General features: G+C 34.3%; 2 protein-coding genes across 2 annotated transcripts; one reads left to right on the plus strand and one right to left on the minus strand.

The window, feature by feature from the left end:
- The first annotated feature begins 867 nt into the window (after positions 1-867).
- Positions 868-17,683, plus strand: LOC132038817 (nucleolar complex-associated protein 2). The gene is made up of 12 exons (XM_059429386.1): positions 868-875; positions 10,652-10,772; positions 12,508-12,582; positions 12,666-13,229; positions 13,894-14,199; positions 14,547-14,603; positions 15,418-15,747; positions 15,845-16,051; positions 16,266-16,352; positions 16,750-16,844; positions 16,928-17,056; positions 17,188-17,683. The coding sequence occupies exons 2-12, from the start codon at positions 10,704-10,706 to the stop codon at positions 17,450-17,452; spliced, it is 2,184 nt and encodes a 727-aa protein (XP_059285369.1). The 5' UTR covers positions 868-875; positions 10,652-10,703; the 3' UTR covers positions 17,453-17,683.
- LOC132038801 (UDP-glycosyltransferase 43-like) lies at positions 7,097-8,756 on the minus strand. The gene has a single exon (XM_059429385.1). It carries the CDS (start codon positions 8,744-8,746, stop codon positions 7,313-7,315), a length of 1,434 nt encoding a protein of 477 aa, XP_059285368.1. The 5' UTR covers positions 8,747-8,756; the 3' UTR covers positions 7,097-7,312.
- Positions 17,684-18,493: the final 810 nt, after the last annotated feature.

Below are 18,493 nucleotides of genomic sequence, written 5' to 3' on the forward strand. Positions count from 1 at the left end.
AGCAAAATATAAATTTATGGGTCAAATTTTATATTTAAATTTTTTGAAACCATAGTTTGAAATCACAAATCATGCCTTTTTGGATGATTTGAGGTTTGAAACCATGAGATAAAATGCATGTCCAGACACTGGTTTCATCTCATGGTTTCAAACCACATGTCCAAACGCCTACTAACTATCAACACACAATTACTTATGTTTGGCAGTCATGTTAATCTGATGGTATAAAATATTACCTATCATCAGGGTACAAAATTTTAATTCAGTAATATAAGTATCTTTTACTGATTGACCAAGAAAAAGGAAAAACAAAATAAAGTGATGGGATTAGTTTACATAAATTTTCATCACTTATCCATTTTTAGGATAACTGTTTAATAATTTTTTTTTTAATTTTTTTTATGGACCTTTTAGATCATAATATGAAAATAACTTCTGACCAACCGAAAAATCTTGAGAAAATGTTACCACGATCTATAACTTTGCAGAGGTTAAACGACAACTTAATATTTTGTTTGGCCTAAAGGATATTTGTAAAGTTCACTAAAATCATGATAAAAATGTAAATAGTAGCCTAAAAGGGAATATTTGACCCATTGGGCTCTATATTTTTGACCCAATTGTAATAGTCCAATAAGCCCAATCCCAATTTTTTTCTTCTTCTTCCAGCTTTATCCCTGGAACTAAACCTTCATAACACTAAACCCTTGAACAAAAGCATAGGGTTTTAGCAAGAAAAGAAGCTCACAAAAATATCAATCAATGGGGACTAAGAATAAAGGTACCATTTTTACTCTTTCTTTATAACAACCTTTTTGTTTTACATTCTAGTTCATATTTTTTTTTTAATTTTTTTGGTGGGGGTTGTCAGCATCGAAGAAATTGAAGAAAAATCATCTGGGGTTGAAGAAAATACAGATGAAATAATGCCCAAATCATCTTCAAAGCAAAATGCTGGAGGACATGTGGAGGAATTGAAAAGACTCCAAGAAAAGGTGAGATTTTTATGATTTCTCAGCTTTCTTGATTTTTGCTTTCAATCTGTATTTAGTACTTTTTTTTGGGTATAATTTTAGTTTTCATATAAGTTCTGAACAGCTCAATGAATACATAAACAAGAGTGACCAATTTTTTTGATATAGTTCATTTACTGCTAGGCTTAGTGGTCTGCCTTTTATAAGCTTGAATATTCAGTTTCACCCATCAAACAGTTTTCTGTATTTAGTACTTTTTTCTTAGCGTAACTTTAGTTTTCATATAGTTCTGAAAAGAACTCAAGGAATACAAAAACGAGCTACAAATTTTTGACAAATTTTTTTTTTGACTCTACCAAAATTTTTGACATGTTATTAACAATATTTTTTTTGATCAAATTTTCTTTGATATGTCTCCCAGAAGTAGCAAACCTAGATTGCATACTGTCATTGCTTTTGTTTTTCTTCAGTTTCTCTGTGTAAGAACTAGCGTTCTGCCACTGTTATTGATTTATTATTTGATCAGGTAAAGTAAAATTTTATTAGGATTAGTACCAAGAAGGTACTTTGAGGAGTACAAAGCAGTAGAGTATTACAATCCCAACACCATTTCCTTATACCATCTAGAAAATCCATGAAGAATGTCATATTATATAGCAGGAAATCATCCTTTCCACAGTTTACACCAAAAGTACACATTTTGTAAACAACTATATGTTTTACATAGGACATATGGTCCTTCTTAACCTCAAAAGATCTTTTGTTTCTTTCTAGCCAACCGGTCCATAAAATGCATTATGGGATTCAAGCTCCTGCAAATACTCGTCTCTGCCAGCAATTCAGCATGCTCTTAACATCCATTGGCATGACCCACTAACTCCAAATAGGTTGAGAAACATTGACCATATTTTACTGTTACCTTCTCAAAAAAAAAAAAAAAAAAACATTGACCATATTTTGCCGAACGTGGCTGCAATGAACATATGACTAATAATTGAGTTCTCACAGAAGGAGCATGTAGCATATAGACAAACCTCTCTTTGAGTCTATGACGAGTCAAACAGGCATCCTTAGCTGCAATTCAACCAAAGCTAGCAACTTTAGGAGGTGAAAGTCTTCCAGATCATTTTCCAAGGCAAGCTCAAATCCCAACAACTTGATTGTTGGCAAGTAAATAAGAAACCTTGAGAATGTGTCTGTTGGCTGGTAGTTACTTAAGATGCTTAAGAATTAAGTTAAAAAATAATTGCGAAGAACTCTCGTTTTAGACTTCTTTGTTTTTCAGAATACATGAGGCACAAGGGTTTTTTATTTTCTGCATTGAGGTATTCTTCTCTCTGAAAAAACGAGCTTAAGCAAAATTTGACTTTTCAGGTTCTTCTTCATTTCTGGGGTACAGGCGGAGGTGCACTACCTGTTGTCTCTTTTTTGTTTCTAAGAGACCTGTGTGTACAGCTTGGTTCTGATTGCATTGACGAGTGCATTAGAGGGATGTACAAAGCTTATTTGTTGAACTGCCAATTCATGAGTGCGTCAAAGCTGCAGCATATTCAATTTCTTGGTAATTGTTTCGTTGAACTACTTAGGGTGGATCTTCCCAACGCATACCAACATGCCTTTGTTTTCATTCGGCAGTTGGCAAAGACCAAATAACGAAACGGGGAATATGAAAAGATTGGGCGTAGACTTTTGAACTTTTCACTATACACAAAAAGGAAATGTTGGAGTAATAACAATTGAGACTTTTAATCACACAATAAGATATATCAAAAAATAAGGGAAAGGACAAAAAGATGAGGACAAATACGAAATTTTATCCAGCGGTCCTCAGCAACACTGTGAAGCACTGCTCCCCACGGGAAAAATCAAACTTCAATTCCTCTGAATCCCAACTCGTTCCAAGCGGGAGTGTTTGGTCAAGCTGGTTATTGCAAATCCATGTAGTCCTTAATACTTCATTAATCTAAAGTTATAAATTGGATGGTTGCTGTCACTTTATTCAATAGGAGACAAATTGTTTCAAGTGACATACCATGAGTGTAGCAGCTATTGATATCCTTAATTTTGTTCATCATAGCTCTAAGGTACAATGTCTTGCATCAACACATCGAAAATCTTCCACTGAATATAAAGATACATAAACAAATGTTGATTCATTTACTTAGATTTTGAACACTAAATAAACAAAGGGATTTACATCAAGAAGGTCACCAGTATTGACCAAGAGAGAGTTAGGAATTAAGTGCCCTAACATGAATCCATTTGCTGACTTGATGGTGAAGTTGAAATTCTATGAATGAAGTTACATAGTCTAACCCCAAATAATGAACAGGTTCATCGTGCTTTTTAACTATTGAAGTTATGTAAATCAAGCAATTTTACTCCTATTTCTTGAATTTTGCTTTCATACATTTTCTCTAAATTCAAATTCTAGGAGAAAGGGAGCATCCAGAACCAAAATCACAATCAGTAAAAACATGCTAATTTACTAATAAAGTAATTCAAAAAGGAAAAAAGAGAAAATAATAAATCAAGTTACAAAGGTAGATCACAAAGAAAAAGAAGACAAATAGATGGCAGACATCAAATAACTGTGATGCATTATCCCAAAATCTTTTTCGATATCTCATCAGCAGATTCAACATAAAAACTACACTTGATAGTTATTATACTACAGAAGGGTGAATATAGAATAAAAACATGAAAAAAAAAGGAACATAAATAGATAGTATAGTTAAAATTCCACTCTCTAACACCTACAATGTGGCTCTAATATGTCCCATCTCTATGTTGGCTTATCTGGATTAGGAATTTCCTAAAATATGTTTTCTGTCTTGGTACTAAATTGTGAGCATCTTAAATCTCAAAACTCATTATCAAAATAAAATAAAGCTTTATCCTTCATTTGGCAAAACATGTGTTGCATTACTTTGGTAGAAACTCAAGCAATAATCACCATTGTGGGACTGAATCTCATTACTAAAGCTCACAGTCAATACGTCTCTTGTACAAAAAACTTTCCCGAAACACGGATGTAGTTAACCAAAAGAACATATTCAAACTGGGGATACGATGGAGGCCTCCGCTCAAATTTAGTGGTAACTTTATCGGGGCCAACTTTTCTTGCCAAATTTTTAAGCAACCAAAAGAACTCCCCAGCAATAAGATAAAGAAAAAAGACCCCCTATAGGCTTCTTTCTTGTTTACTTTTGATAACTCAATTTGATAAATATAGATAATCACAACTGAATTATTTCGCTGCAACAATGTGTAATATAACTCAGCCGAATATTGTTCAGCTCTCGTTAAAGGAAAGAAAATTTTGGCTATATTGTCAAAATATAGAGAAGGGAAATAACACAAGAAAGCATAAATACCTTTTGGGTTCTCCAATTAAGGCTTCACAATTTGATGCATGAAATCTTACATTGCCAATACAAAGCATAAAAAAAATTGACTTCAAAAACAGTAGTTGGTAAAAAGGAACTACATGATAGAGCTATATTCCGGATGCAAAACCAAATAGGTCAAAGGCTACTAAATAATGGGCTTGAAGCTGTCAAAAGAGCATGAGAGAAAGAGAGCATTCAAACACTATATTAATTATGTAACCAAAGAAGTTATACAAAAAAAGAGAAAAAGCAGTCGAACTATAAAACTACATGAAGAAGACGATTATGAGAAATACTACTCTGTATAGAGGCATATCTTGGAACGATTCCATGGGTTCAACCCATTGTGATTTGTTCAAACTATGTATGCACAGTAGTGGTGATAGCAGTTGCATACATGCATAAGCAGTGGCGGAGCCACTCATGGCCAAGGGTGGTCACCTGCACACCCTTGGCCGGAAAATGGTACTAGTATATGGATTAGATAATATAGTTAATTGGATATAAATTAAATTTTGAACACCCTTAAAATAATTGAGATAGATAGCTTAGAGGTAAAGGGTGTTCAATTTTACCTAAAATCACGGCTTAAAGCTTGCGTCAAACGCTGATCATCTTCTTTCTTTAAAAGAAAACACATAAATAATGTCTGAAGCTACTTGGTTGATTTGTATTTGCACTTATTTTCTTTCATGTTCCGACTAAACTTATTTGTATTTGAATTATGATTTGCATTTGGTTTATTTCTATGTTGGTTTGGAGTTACGTTGACTCATTTATTGAAGGCTCCTTTAGTCTTTCTTCTTTCCTAGCTATTTCTTAGAAAGAAGAAGACGTATTGTTAAAAAGAAGTCAACGAGATCTAATAGCAAGTTGGCAACCACTTATTTTGTTCTCTTTTCTTTTTTAATTACTTTTGTGAACATTTTAATTATCCAACTTTGTTCTTCTTCTTTTTTTCCAAAGAATATTAATTAGTCGTTATCTCTCGTTTTGTAACATTCTCGGATTGCCCCTTGTTGTTCTCCACTTGTGGGATTATGTACACTGGGTATGTTGTTGTTGTCATTTGAAACTGTAATCCCCGTAAGAGTTTTCTAGCAATGAAATTTATCAAGAATAACTTGCGAAATCAAATGGACCATAAATTTTTAGGCGAGTGTGCAGTGATGATGTTAAAAAAAATTTGTTGCACTCATTCATCGGAAAAAAATTATATACTCGTCAATATTTGAACAACCTTACCAAAATTTCTGGCTCCGCCACTGTGCATAAGCAGAAATTAGATCCACACAAGATGGATCATTAGTCAGTTACTGTGACCATTGCTAGTCAAATTGCAGGTATGATAGTTTTCTTTCTCTTTATTCCAGCAGAACCTGCAAAATTATTCATCCAAAACTTTTAGGTAATATTAGAAGTTCATATCCACTTCTTTGTATTTATCCAATTTATTTCCTGGATAACAGGACGGTCTAAGAAGTCTTATTCTCTGTAATTTGTTCCCCTTATATGAGCTTTGTTAATGGCATTGAAGTTGTCTTATCACCTGATGGCGAGGGCATATACGAAAGTGTTTAGGATAACCGGAAGGATATTTATGTCTAGATCATGTAAATTACAGTCCTCTAACTTTGTTTTCTGATCAGCCTTACCAAATTGAACTATTCAGTGAATCATTCTTAACCACAAACATTGTGTAGTGAGAGTTTTGTACTATTATATGTTTAAGTTAGAGGGGAAAATGTTGTTAATAGTTATCCTTCTGTAGTTCAATCAAAAGTCATGGAGAAAGCGGTCTAAGATTTGGAAAGGCATAACAAAAGCAAATATCCTTTTAACCATAGTTTAAAGACCCAACGCCAAGATAGTAAATCAGGAAAACTGAACCAATCAAGGAGCAACGTACGTATAAGGGCATAGAACAGAATAGTTACATATATTATAGAATATTGAATAAATTGCAATCTGCAATAGGAACACAAATCCTAACTTCAGAAATAGTCACTTAGTAATAACTGGAGAAACCCCAAAATAACAAATTTGGTTTGGTTCTTTTAGAAAACCCTTGAAGGAAGACTTAACATCACTAATCTGCTAATTTGATAAAAACATGAAATAAAAAGATCTAAACTGTATGAAAGCAATCAAATAAGTATTAAGGAGACCTAAAGATCTTAATTTTTTTGCATAATTAAAAAATTGCAATTGCTTACTGAGTTCCTCAGGCTTGCCACCAGCCAGTTAGGAGATGGAGTAGTCGATGTTTTCCTGTTTCGAGGTTTCATGCTTGTAGGAATCATCAAAATACCTATACACACTACAAGAAAAAATATATTTGGCAACAAATTTTTTTTTATTGCCATAGATTAATTATTGTTGCAAAAAGTACTTTTGTTTTTGCAACAATAATTAATATTTTGTTGCATGAACTTTTCCCAACGGCTGTTATTGCAACAACGTGCAACAACAACTTTTTTTTGTTGCCAAAAGTACTTTTGCAACAATAATCAATATTATGGCACCAAAATTAAACTTTTTGGCAACAAAAAAATCATTTGCCAACAATAAAATTAAGTTGTTGCCAAATAAAAAAAATTTTGTTGCGATTTCTATTCTTTCTTATAGTGACATATTTAAATGGGGAATAAATTAACAGAAAAGTTTCAATAACTAAACTACAAATAAAGTTAAATAGCAAAAGTACAATATAATAGTAATATACCCCTAGTAACCTAGCTTCTATAATAGTTTATTACATAGACATCTATATATTGACTAGAAACAAAAGTAAAATATAACAAAAACATGGAAAATGATATAGTCACACACCAAAAAAGAAAAATTACAATGAAGTAGACAGCTCTTTTTATTCTACTTTTTCGAAATATTATTCTTCATTGTAGTCAATCAAAGCCCACCAAGTTAGACTTGCTAACCCCTTTTTCAAATCCCAGCCATTAATTCATCAATCAAGCCTCCAAGAAAATTAGAAGATGAGCCATTTTCCTTCCAAACTTCCTTGCACTTTTCACTCATTTTCTTAAACCTTTGTCTCACCTCACCATCCATTAATTTTTTAACCCCATTTGCCACTTCCTCTGATGAAACCAATGTGGTGCCATCTCTATAATACATTGTGATTTCCACAGCCAAATTCAACTCTTTCACCAACTCAAATGCATTCAAGTGTTGCTCTGCATATATAGGCCATGTCCCAATTGGCACACCATAGTATAAACTTTCAAGAATTGAATTCCAACCACAATGTGACACAAATCCTCCAATAGCCTTGTGAGCCAAGATTGTAACCTGTGGGACCAACCCACACACTAGCCCTTTCCCTTTGGTTGATTCTAAAAATCCACAAGGTAAAATTTCCTCTAAGTTAGTAAAATCATTTGGAAGTTCTCTTTTGTCCTTTGGTGCTTGCCTAATTGCCCACAAAAAAGGGTGCCCTGATTTTTCTAGACCTTTTGCTATTTCTATCACTTGTGAACCTTTGAGACTTCCCATACTCCCAAAACTCAAAAATACTACTGATGATGGTTCTTGATTGTCAAGCCATTTCATTACATTTTCATGACCCCAAGAATCTTGATGCCATTGAGCTGGTCCAATATGATCTACTACAGGGCCAATAGGATAAATTGGCGGTACAACATCATTAGCAGCATGTACCAATGAATTTAAGCAATAAGGTTCAAGTTCTTGAAATGTGTTGACAACAATACCCTTGGTTTCTTTGTACCTTCTTGCATGATGTAGGAACCAAGAGTAACCATCTATATGTCTATTTAGCATAAATGAAGGGAAGCTTTTTACAGGGACAGGATTGGAAAAACCAAGTATATTGAAATCATTGGCTGAATCTTTGAACTCAATATTAGTACTAACTTGAGCATCTAAAGTTGGGAGGTGTAACATGAAGCTCAAGAAAGTAGCTGGTGAAGCAAAATAAAGATAACATGGGATGTTTAGTTCCTTAGCAACATCAATAAAGGATGTACAAAACATGTCAATAAAGAATCCAACAACTTGCCCCGAGTCTGAGTCTGAAATAAGGTCAATAAGTGCATCTTTGACTTGTGACGTGTGATTTTGTATCAATAGTGATAAGAAGCCTATAGGGTTTTCAAATTGATCGGGGGACGGTTGATCCGCCTCGGGGAGGGGGAGGAAATGGATGTTTCCGGTGGCGATGGTGGTGGTGAGAGAGTCAATATAGGATTGGATAAGTGGCCTTTGAGGGATATTAATTAAGAGTATGGTGGCTGATAGGTTTTGGTTTGTTTGAGTCAAGAGTTTAGCAAACTCAATATTTGGAACAAGGTTACCTAGTGCTGGTGTTGAAATGAACACTACCTTTGCTCTTTTCATGATCGGTTTTGGTTTTGGCTTGGTAATTGGAGATAAGGTGGTCGCTATATAAAGTACTGTCTTCTAGCAAGCTAGCCCCTTGTTTTTTGGGTATCTTTTCTTGTCAATGGAGTAGGGTTTTTTTAATTGAAATTCTTAGTCCACCATAAAAGGATTATAATAATAAACTTGTGAGTTCAGTAGGTAGGTCATTTTCATAGTATTCTATTTTCTTTGGGTAGTAGGTGGGAGTAGATATGTCAAAAAAGCAAAGGGCCAAAGGCTATCATGCATGTAGCAAAGAGCCAAAGACTCATCAGTCGAAAAATAATACCACCTCCGTCCCATAATAAGTGTCACTTTAGGATACCAATGCATATATTAATTAGTTTTTTCCATATTTACCTTTGGACAAAAAATGACAAGTTTTTTTATTCAAGGCCAAAAGTTAGATTCACAATGTTAAATTCTGAGTTTCACGTGAAAATGGAAGTTTTGACCTATGGAAGATAGGATTAGTAAGAGGCAAAAGAAGTAGTCGTACTCTAAATGATGATGGTTGGATTCCCAATATCAAAAGATGAACTACTTGTGCATGCTCTAATCATCAAGAGGATTTTTTATTTTATTTTACATAAGGGTAATTTAATAAACTTTACACTTCATCATTGATTTCTTAATATGCGTGTTTTTAGTTAAGATGACACTTATTATGAGACGGAGGGAATAGTAAATAAATAAAAAGAAGAGAAAGGATGGTAACATAGTAACATGGAGTCAATTTTATCTGAATAGTCTATAAATAATAGTAATTTATTATTCTTGATATTTTGTACTATGACTCTGAAAAACATTTGTTCCTTTTCTAAATCATAGGCTTAATTTTGGTCCAAATTGATTTTCAAGTTCTAGCAAAAGATTGAATTTTCAGGTGCAATGAATTAATGCAGTTGTTTACGAAAAAATAATTAAACCAAATGCTGTTGTTCTGACTAAAAAATGATCTCTTAAGTGGCTTTTAGAAAGCACAATTAAGCAAAAATCTAGTGCGCTATTGACTTGAGGAAATTATTCTTCCCTTTAGTTATTTGCTTATTCACAAGTGATCTTAAAGTTATGTTCTTCCTATCTTTAAATTGATTCGTTTGATAAAAATTAATAGGGAAACACATAATAACATATGAGTTCAGGCGGCCAATAAATATTAGTCTAACTATCAATACACAATTACTTATGTTAGGTAGTCATGTTAATCTGATGGTATGAAATATTACCTACCATCAGGGTACAAAATTTTAATACAGTAATATAAGTATCTTTTACTGATTGACGAAGAAAAAGAAAAAAAAAGTGATGGGATTAGTTTGCATAAATTGCCATCACTTATCCTTTTTTAGGATAACTGTTTAGTAAATATTCTTTGTTATTTTTTAACAACTTATGGACCTTTTGGACCATAATCTAAAAATAACTTCTGACCAAACTGAAAATCATATAAGAAAATGCAAGTCTACAATCGATAACTTTGTAGAGGTTAAACGACAACTTAATATTTTGTTTGCCCTAAAGGAAAGGTTATATTTGCAAAGTTTACTAAAATCATGATAAAATGTAAATAGTAGCCTAAAAAGAAATATTTGACCCATTGGGCTCTATATTTTTGACCCAAATTGTAATAGTCCAATAAGCCCAATCCCAATTTTTTTCTTCTTCTTCTTCCAGCTTTATCCCTGGAACTAAACCTTCAGAACACTAAACCCTTGAACAAAAGCATAGGGTTTTAGCAAGAAAAGAAGCTCACAAAAATATCAATCAATGGGGACTAAGAATAAAGGTACCATTTTTACTCTTTCTTTATAACAACCTTTTTGTTTTACATTCTAGTTCATATTTTTTTTTTTTTTTTTGGTGGGGTTTGTCAGCATTGAAGAAATTGAAGAAAAAATCATCTGGGGTTGAAGAAAATACAGATGAAATAATGCCCAAATCATCTTCAAAGCAAAATGCTGGAGGACATGTGGAGCAATTGAAAAGACTCTCAGAAAAGGTGAGATTTTTATTATTTCTCAGCTTTCTTGATTTTTGCTTTCAATTCCGTATTTAGTACTTTTTTTTTTTTTGGATGTAATTTTAGTTTTTCATATAAGTTCTGAACAGCTCAATGAATACATAAGCAAGAGTGACCAATTTTTTTGATATAGTTCATTTACTGGTAGGCTTAGTGGTCTGCCTTTTATAAGCTTGAATATTCAGTTTCACCCATCAAACAGTTTTCTGTATTTAGTACTCTTTTCTTAGCGTAACTTTAGTTTTCATATAGTTCTGAAAAGAACTCAAGGAATACAAAAACGAGCTACCAAATTTTTTGACTCTACCAAAAATTTTGACATGTTATTAACAATATTTTTTTTTGATCAAATTTTCTTTGATATGTCTCAGAAGTAGCAAACCTAGATTGCATACTGTCATTGCTTTTGTTTTTCTTCAGTTTCTCTGTGTAAGAACTAGCGTTCTGCCACTGTTATTGATTTATTATTTGATCAGGTAAAGTAAAATTTTATTAGGATTAGTACCAAGAAGGTACTTTGAGGAGTACAAAACAATATTACAATCCCAACACCATTTCCTTATACCATCTAGAAAATCCATGAAGAATGTCATATTCTCATCCTTACAGTTTACACCAAAAGTACACATTTTGTAAACAACTATATGTTTTACATAGGACATATGGTCCTTCTTCACCTCAAAAAAGCTTTTGTTTCTTTCTAGCCAACCGGTCCATAAAATGCATTATGGGATAGTTTCCAAAGTGTCTTCAAGCTCCTGCAAATACTCTTGTCTCTGCCAGCAGTTCAGCATGCTGTTAACATCCATTGGCATGACCCACTAACTCCAAATAGGTTGAGAAACATTGACCATATTTTACTGTTACCTTCTCAAAAAAAAAAAAAAAAAAAAACATTGACCATATTTTGCCGAACGTGGCTGCAATGAACATATGACTAATAATTGAGTTCTCACAGAAGGAGCATGTAGCATATAGACAAACCTCTCTTTGAGTCTATGACGAGTCAAACAGGCATCCTTAGCTGCAATTCAACCAAAGCTAGCAACTTTAGGAGGTGAAAGTCTTCCAGATCATTTTCCAAGGCAAGCTCAAATCCCAACAACTTGATTGTGTTTGTAACTTAATACAACAACTTCTAACAAAGAACTCTCCTTTCTTGCTTACCAACCAGACAAGTGAATCCTTCTGCCTGAGTCTATAGAGACAGATGGTAACAGCTCCATTAGAAAGCTGAACTCCTTGTTTCCCAGTCATTTAATCTTCTTCTAAGAAGTAAATTCCATCCAATTTTAGAGAAACATTAAGACGCACTGCTGTCTTTATTTAAGGCAAAACTATATATAGCAGGAAATTCATTTTTAAGCACCCCCATATACATCCAATGATCTAGCCAAAATCTAGGAAATGCCACCTTTAATTTGGTATGTAACTGAAATTCATCCCAGTAGCTGCATATGTGCGTCAAATAGTAATTCCGTTTGGCACAAGTGAGCACTTTGGAGTCCAGTGACCTTCTTTCCCATTTTAAGGTCATTCATCTATAACTCAATCCTACATTTAGCCTGCTTGCACCACTGAGTAACGTAGTCAATCTGCTATACATTTTGATATTGTCGTTGCAAGAGTAGGTGCATATATTCATTCCATAATTTTTGTGTATTGACTGCTGATAATCTATTTAACCAACATATGGCACTTCTGTTTTCTGTAGGATCCTGAGTTCTATCAATTCTTGCAAGAGCATGACAAGGAGCTCCTTGAGTTTGATGATGATGAGGATATTGATGTAAGTCCTTAGTATATCTTTCCTTCTCGTTATTCTCATGGTATGTGAAGTGGTTTATAGAATCTTATCCAAATTTTGTGAAGGATGATGCTGAGACTGAAATGGATGGTGACGAAATGGAAGAAGATGATGAAGCTGATGAATTTGACACTGAACAACTCGTTCATGCAGATGGAAAGGAGGTCAAATCGGCCACAAATGTCATCACTAGTGCAATGGTGGACTCTTGGTGCAGTTCAATTCATGAAAATAGAAGTTCGGGGGCTATCAGGTCTCTCATGAGAGCTTTCCGCACAGCTTGTCATTATGGCGATGATACTGGTGAAGATGCTAAGTCAAAGTGGAGTACTATGTCTAGCGCTGTGTTCAACAAGATAATGTTATTTGTTCTAAAAGAAATGGATGGAATTCTTCGTGGCCTGTTGAAGTTACCAACTTCTGGTGGGAAGAAGGAGATGATAAAGGATATGTCCAATACTAAGCGGTGGAAGAGCAACAACCACTTGGTGAAATCATATCTTGGGAATGCGCTACATGTTCTAAATCAGATGACTGATACAGAAATGATATCATTTACATTACGAAGACTCAGATTTTCATCTGTATTTTTGGCTGCTTTTCCAGTTCTGTTAAGGAAATATATAAAGGTATGGGATTGAGTGATCTAACACTTACAATTCACATAAACTCTTTTCTTTTACAAAGGAATGATTAAGATCTGCAAGAATATAACTCTTATTTGCAAGAAATTTGCATGTTTCATCATTTCTCCCTCTCTTTTTAAGCAGAGGTGAGAGGGTACGTCTATTTGCTGTTTTAAGGCTTTAGCTATTACCAAAAGCTAATTAATCTTCATTTTCTCATAGGGGTCCTTCAAGTGTTTTCTATATCAGGGCTATGAAACTGATATCTGACAGTCGATGACATGGCATTTGGCCCTTGATCTCTTCAAACTGTGCACACTGCTTATATCCTATTATCACGAACAAAGTTAATTCGTATCAGTCTATCCTGAAAGTCTTAGGAAAGTATCTTTTGTAAGCATCGTATTCTAGTAACATAGCTCATAATCCTTACCCGACAAAAAAAAAAAAAAAAAAAAAAAAGTAAATAAGAAACCTTGAGAATGTGTCTGTTGGCTGGTGGTTACTTAAGATGCTTAAGAATTAAGTTAAAAAATAATTGCGAAGCACTCTCGTTTTAGACTTCTCTGTTTTTCAGAATACATGAGGCACAAGGGTTTTTTTATTTTCTGCATTGAGGTATTCTTCTCTCTGAAAAAACGAGCTTAAGCAAAATTTGACTTTTCAGGTTCTTCTTCATTTCTGGGGTACAGGCGGAGGTGCACTACCAGTTGTCTCTTTTTTGTTTCTAAGAGACCTGTGTATACAGCTTGGTTCTGATTGCATTGACGAGTGCATTAGAGGGATGTACAAAGCTTATTTGTTGAACTGCCAATTCATGAGTGCGTCAAAGCTGCAGCATATTCAATTTCTTGGTAATTGTTTCGTTGAACTACTTAGGGTGGATCTTCCCAATGCATACCAGCATGCCTTTGTTTTCATTCGGCAGTTGGCAATGATTTTAAGGGACGCTCATGGTAGTACTAAGACCAAGGTATCGGTTTGTTATTTTGTAACTGATAACTTGTCTTCTTTCTAGATTTTTGTTACCAACCACTGATATATGCTTACTTTATAAATCTTTTGGGGTTAAAAGGGTATCTTATGTAGCAGTTTTTTTCCCCTTTTTTTTTTGAATAACTTTAGCTGAAGAATACTCTGGTTTAAGAGTTTCATTATACATGTTAGCTTAGCTGACATTTTCACATTAGCAAAGGTACTCAAAGAGTATCAAGTTGCTTCAGTATTTTACATGACTGGTAGTATCCTATCCTATTGAAAGTTATCCTTGCCTTTTAGTGGCTGCTAATCATTGTTCTCCCTTTGTCTAATCTTTCCCAGAAATCGTCTCAAAAGGCTAATCAATCATCCAAGGAAGCACACAATACTAAGGGCAAGGTACTTTGGTTCTTACATTTATCGCATTTTTTGTTTTGGATTATGGTTACCAAAAATGTGAGCTTATTCTGTAATTTCTAGATCTTTCAGAGGTAGTCCTTGTACTGCCTCTTTTGGGTATAAAATTGCATCATATAATGTTCTAGAGTTGCAAAGTTGCTTCATACCCTTGTTTACATTTTCACATCACATAATGTGCTCAAAGATTATCAGATTGCTTCAGTATTTTTCCATGACTGGTTTGTGCTCTATTCAAGGCTATCTTTGCCTTTTAGTGGTTGCTAATTATGGTTCTTCCCTTGTGAACTCTTTCTCAGGAATCATTTTAGTTAACAAATCACATATGGAAAGCACATAAAAACTGGTGTTGGTGTGTATTTTCATTAGTGGTCATCTTTGGACTAGTGTTACAAAATGGGTTTTGTATGCTCATTCTGTTTTTTGGTTTGATTTGCGAGGTAATCCTGTACAGGAATTCTCTTATTTTGTTAATCATTAGCTGAACCATGGCTTCCAAGCTCGTCTGGAAGTGGAAGAATTTGATCTTTTTGTTTGAAAGCAGCATCTTTTGTCCTCTCTCTTTTTTAGTTGACTAAATTCTGGTAGAATTTCTGCTTTTAAGAGTTGAGAAAATGCACTTTAGCCTCCATTTGTAATTTTGAAGAGACAAAGTAGCTTAGAGTGTCAAGTTGATCATAGAGTGACAAATTGTCTCATGTTGCTCCAGTATTTTGAGTGACATGTATTTTTTTATGGTTATATTTGCCTTTTAGTGGATCCAATCACAGTTTCTTGCTTTTCATCCTTTTCTCAGGAATCATTTCTGAAGGTTTACCAGTGGAAGTATATACATTGTCTTGAGCTGTGGACTGCAGCTATCTGTGCATACAGTTCAGAACCAGAGTTTATGCCCCTGGCTTATCCGCTGACACAAATAATTTCTGGAGCAGCTCGTTTGGTTCCAACTGCTCGCTATTTTCCCCTTAGATTGCGGTGCATCAAAATGCTCAACAGAATTGCTGCCTCCACGAATTCTTTTGTTCCTGTGTCCTCACTCCTCTTAGACATGCTGGAGATAAAAGAATTGCATAGGCCTCCAACTGGGGGAGTTGGAAAAGCCATAGATTTCCGTACTGTTTTAAGGGTACCTTCAAAATGCCTCTCCATTTTGCTTTAGTTGAACAGTGGACTGATTTTTAAGAACTTATCTTAGCGGTCTGAATCTATATTTGATGTCTCAGGTTAGCAAACTTTCGCTGAAAACGAAAGCATTTCAGGAAGCATGTGTGTTTTCTGTGGTTGAGGAGCTTGCTGAGCATCTTGCTCAGTGGAGCTACTCGGTTGGTTTCTTTGAGCTGTCTTCTGTCCCTGCAGTTAGGTTACGCAACTTTTGCAAGTCCACCAATGTTGATAGATTCCGTCGTGAAATAAAGCAAATCATTCGCGAGGTATGTCTGTTGGGTACTTGATTCTATTTGGTGATATGACTGTGGATAATTTTTCAAGTCACATGTCTGCATCAATAACTGTGTATAGTTCTCTGAGTGCAAAAGATCTTCGTTAGTCTCTACTACAGGCTATTTGTTATCCGGCCCACATTGTTTCTTCTGCAATGAAGCCTTTTTCTATAAGTTACTGAAGTTGACTTTGTAAATGCTACAGATTGAAGCCAATTCGGAGTACACAAATAAGAAGCGCATGACGGTTTCATTTCTGCCTAATGACCCAGCTGCAGCATCTTTTCTTGAGGTTTGAACATCAAAATTCTCTCTTCATTTTAGCGAAAGTAGCCTTTGAAGCATCGTACTCTCTTGCAAAATGTTGAAGTTTTATCCTGATGTCAACTTTGCCAATTTACAAGTAAAATTCCATTAAATTAATTTCCATTTGTCAACCAACCTACACTTGGTATCTTCTTTTGTTAGTAAGGAACACATTAAAAGCGTTTTCCACGACTTGTCAAAGCATCCTTCTGATGAACATGACTAGCTGGGGAGTTATAAGAATAGCCTCTTTAAATCTTGTTTAGATCAAGATTGCCTGAAGTATATCTCTTAAGCTTGCAATGTCAGAAGGTTTTGATGAATTATCTTTTATGACTTGGTTCCGTGGGGGAAACAATTCTTACCTTCATATTCATCCTTAGGATGATAAGAATGCAGGGGTGAGTCCTCTATCAAAATATGTTGCCAGTCTCCGACAGAGAGCACAACAGAGAAATGATTCATTAAAGGAATCCAGGTATCACAATACTCTATTTTTGTTTAGATTCTTATCTGAAAATTCTCTCTTAAAACGTAAAGTAATCAACTTGTCATCTGCAGTATACTTGTTGGTCAAGACTCATCCGCCTACGGGAGTAAGATAACTGAAAGCGATGAAGATGATGATGGCGAAGATAACAAAGGAGATGCTGTCTTCAGTTCTTCTTGGCTACCTGCAGGCACTCCCAAGTATGTTCACATTCTTCTTCGCCACTTACCTATTCCCACAAAAGAACCCTTGAGATCAACGCGGGATCAAAATGCTCTCTTCATTTTGTTGTTGGTATATGAATGTATTTTTCCAATATGATACGTTGCAGGTCTGAGGAGTCTAAAGAGGAGAAACAGAAGAAAAAGAAGAGAAGGAAGGAGCAAGATGATGAGACCGCTTTCGACGAAGACATAGTAGAGGATTTTGTCCTTAGTTCTGATGATGAGGAGGGTTCCTTGAGTGAAGCCCCCTCTGACGAAGAAGTAAGCATAAAAGAAAAGCCATCTAAAGCGCCTTCAAAGAAGAAAGGAAAAACTCATCGGAGGAAGAACAAGAAAAGGAAGCAATCCAATCCAGTAGCATCTGCTGTTTGATGATTCTTGAAGAAGGAACAAGAACAGTGTAGCCATGAGTCAATTTGTCCAGTGTAACTTTGCTGCATGTTTGCTATAACAAAAAATACTTATGCTGTAGAAGTTAGCTTATCAATTTTGTTTTTCTTTATCCTTCCTTTTATTTTCGTTCCATATAGGCAGACTACGTATAACAATTCATATATAACTAATCCCATCTAGTTGGGAATTGAGATGTAATTCATTGATCGATCCATTTTTTTTTTATTTTTTTTTTGGCGCTTATAGAGGTTGCCTTACCTGTTCTTTTTATATAGGGGTGTTACAACTCAAGTTATGGTTTAGCTTAGTTCAAATCATGTAAAATCAATCAACAGCAAATGTCAGAAAACCATGAACCTCAAACCTGTTTTTACAAAAATAATCCTTTTTTTAATTGTCGAAATGTAGTATGGATAATTTTTTTCAAGTACTCTTTTAGTTTTCTCCATTCTCCCATATACATTCTTCTAAATCCCATATCTTGATGGCAATGTAAAATGAAAAGAGATAGTAGGGTTTTGACTTTTTACTACCTTTGTTTTGAGGTTGATTGGATTGTTGACATATTATAAGACTTTGAAATAAGTAGACCAAAATTAAATTAATAATTAAAAGGTATAAAATATCTTTAATTATTTATGAAATTAATATTATACATATAAATAATTATAAATTTTATGTATATAATTATCGATTTGGTTCGGTTATTTATTCGGTTATTTTTTACTATAACCATAACCAAACCAAATATTATTATTTTAATTTAAAACCAAACCAAACCAAATGTCTTTTTTTATTCGGTTTGGTTAAATTTTCGGTTTGGTTTTGGTTTTAACTGCAAAGTGCTTAACAATGCACATATATCCTTCCGGTTACAACTCAAGTTATGTTTAGCTTAGAACTTGAGTTACAGTTCAAGCTAAAATCAATCAACAGCAAATTCAGAAAATGAATCCTCAAAACCTGTTTTTACAAAAATGTATCTCTTTTTTAATTGCGAAATGTAGTATGGATAATTTT

This window comes from Lycium ferocissimum, chromosome 2, assembly GCF_029784015.1.
Source record: "Lycium ferocissimum isolate CSIRO_LF1 chromosome 2, AGI_CSIRO_Lferr_CH_V1, whole genome shotgun sequence".
Lineage (NCBI taxonomy): Eukaryota > Viridiplantae > Streptophyta > Magnoliopsida > Solanales > Solanaceae > Lycium > Lycium ferocissimum.

Excerpts from the sequence above, each read along its gene's own strand:
- LOC132038801 (XM_059429385.1), bottom strand. The coding sequence starts at position 8,746 with ATGAAAAGAGCAAAGGTAGTGTTCATTTCAACACCAGCACTAGGTAAC.
- LOC132038817 (XM_059429386.1), top strand. The coding sequence starts at position 10,704 with ATGCCCAAATCATCTTCAAAGCAAAATGCTGGAGGACATGTGGAGCAA. Across the intron at positions 12,583-12,665 it reads ATGATGATGAGGATATTGAT|GATGATGCTGAGACTGAAAT; the intron begins GTAAGTCCTTAG and ends AATTTTGTGAAG. Across the intron at positions 16,052-16,265 it reads TAAAGCAAATCATTCGCGAG|ATTGAAGCCAATTCGGAGTA; the intron begins GTATGTCTGTTG and ends TAAATGCTACAG.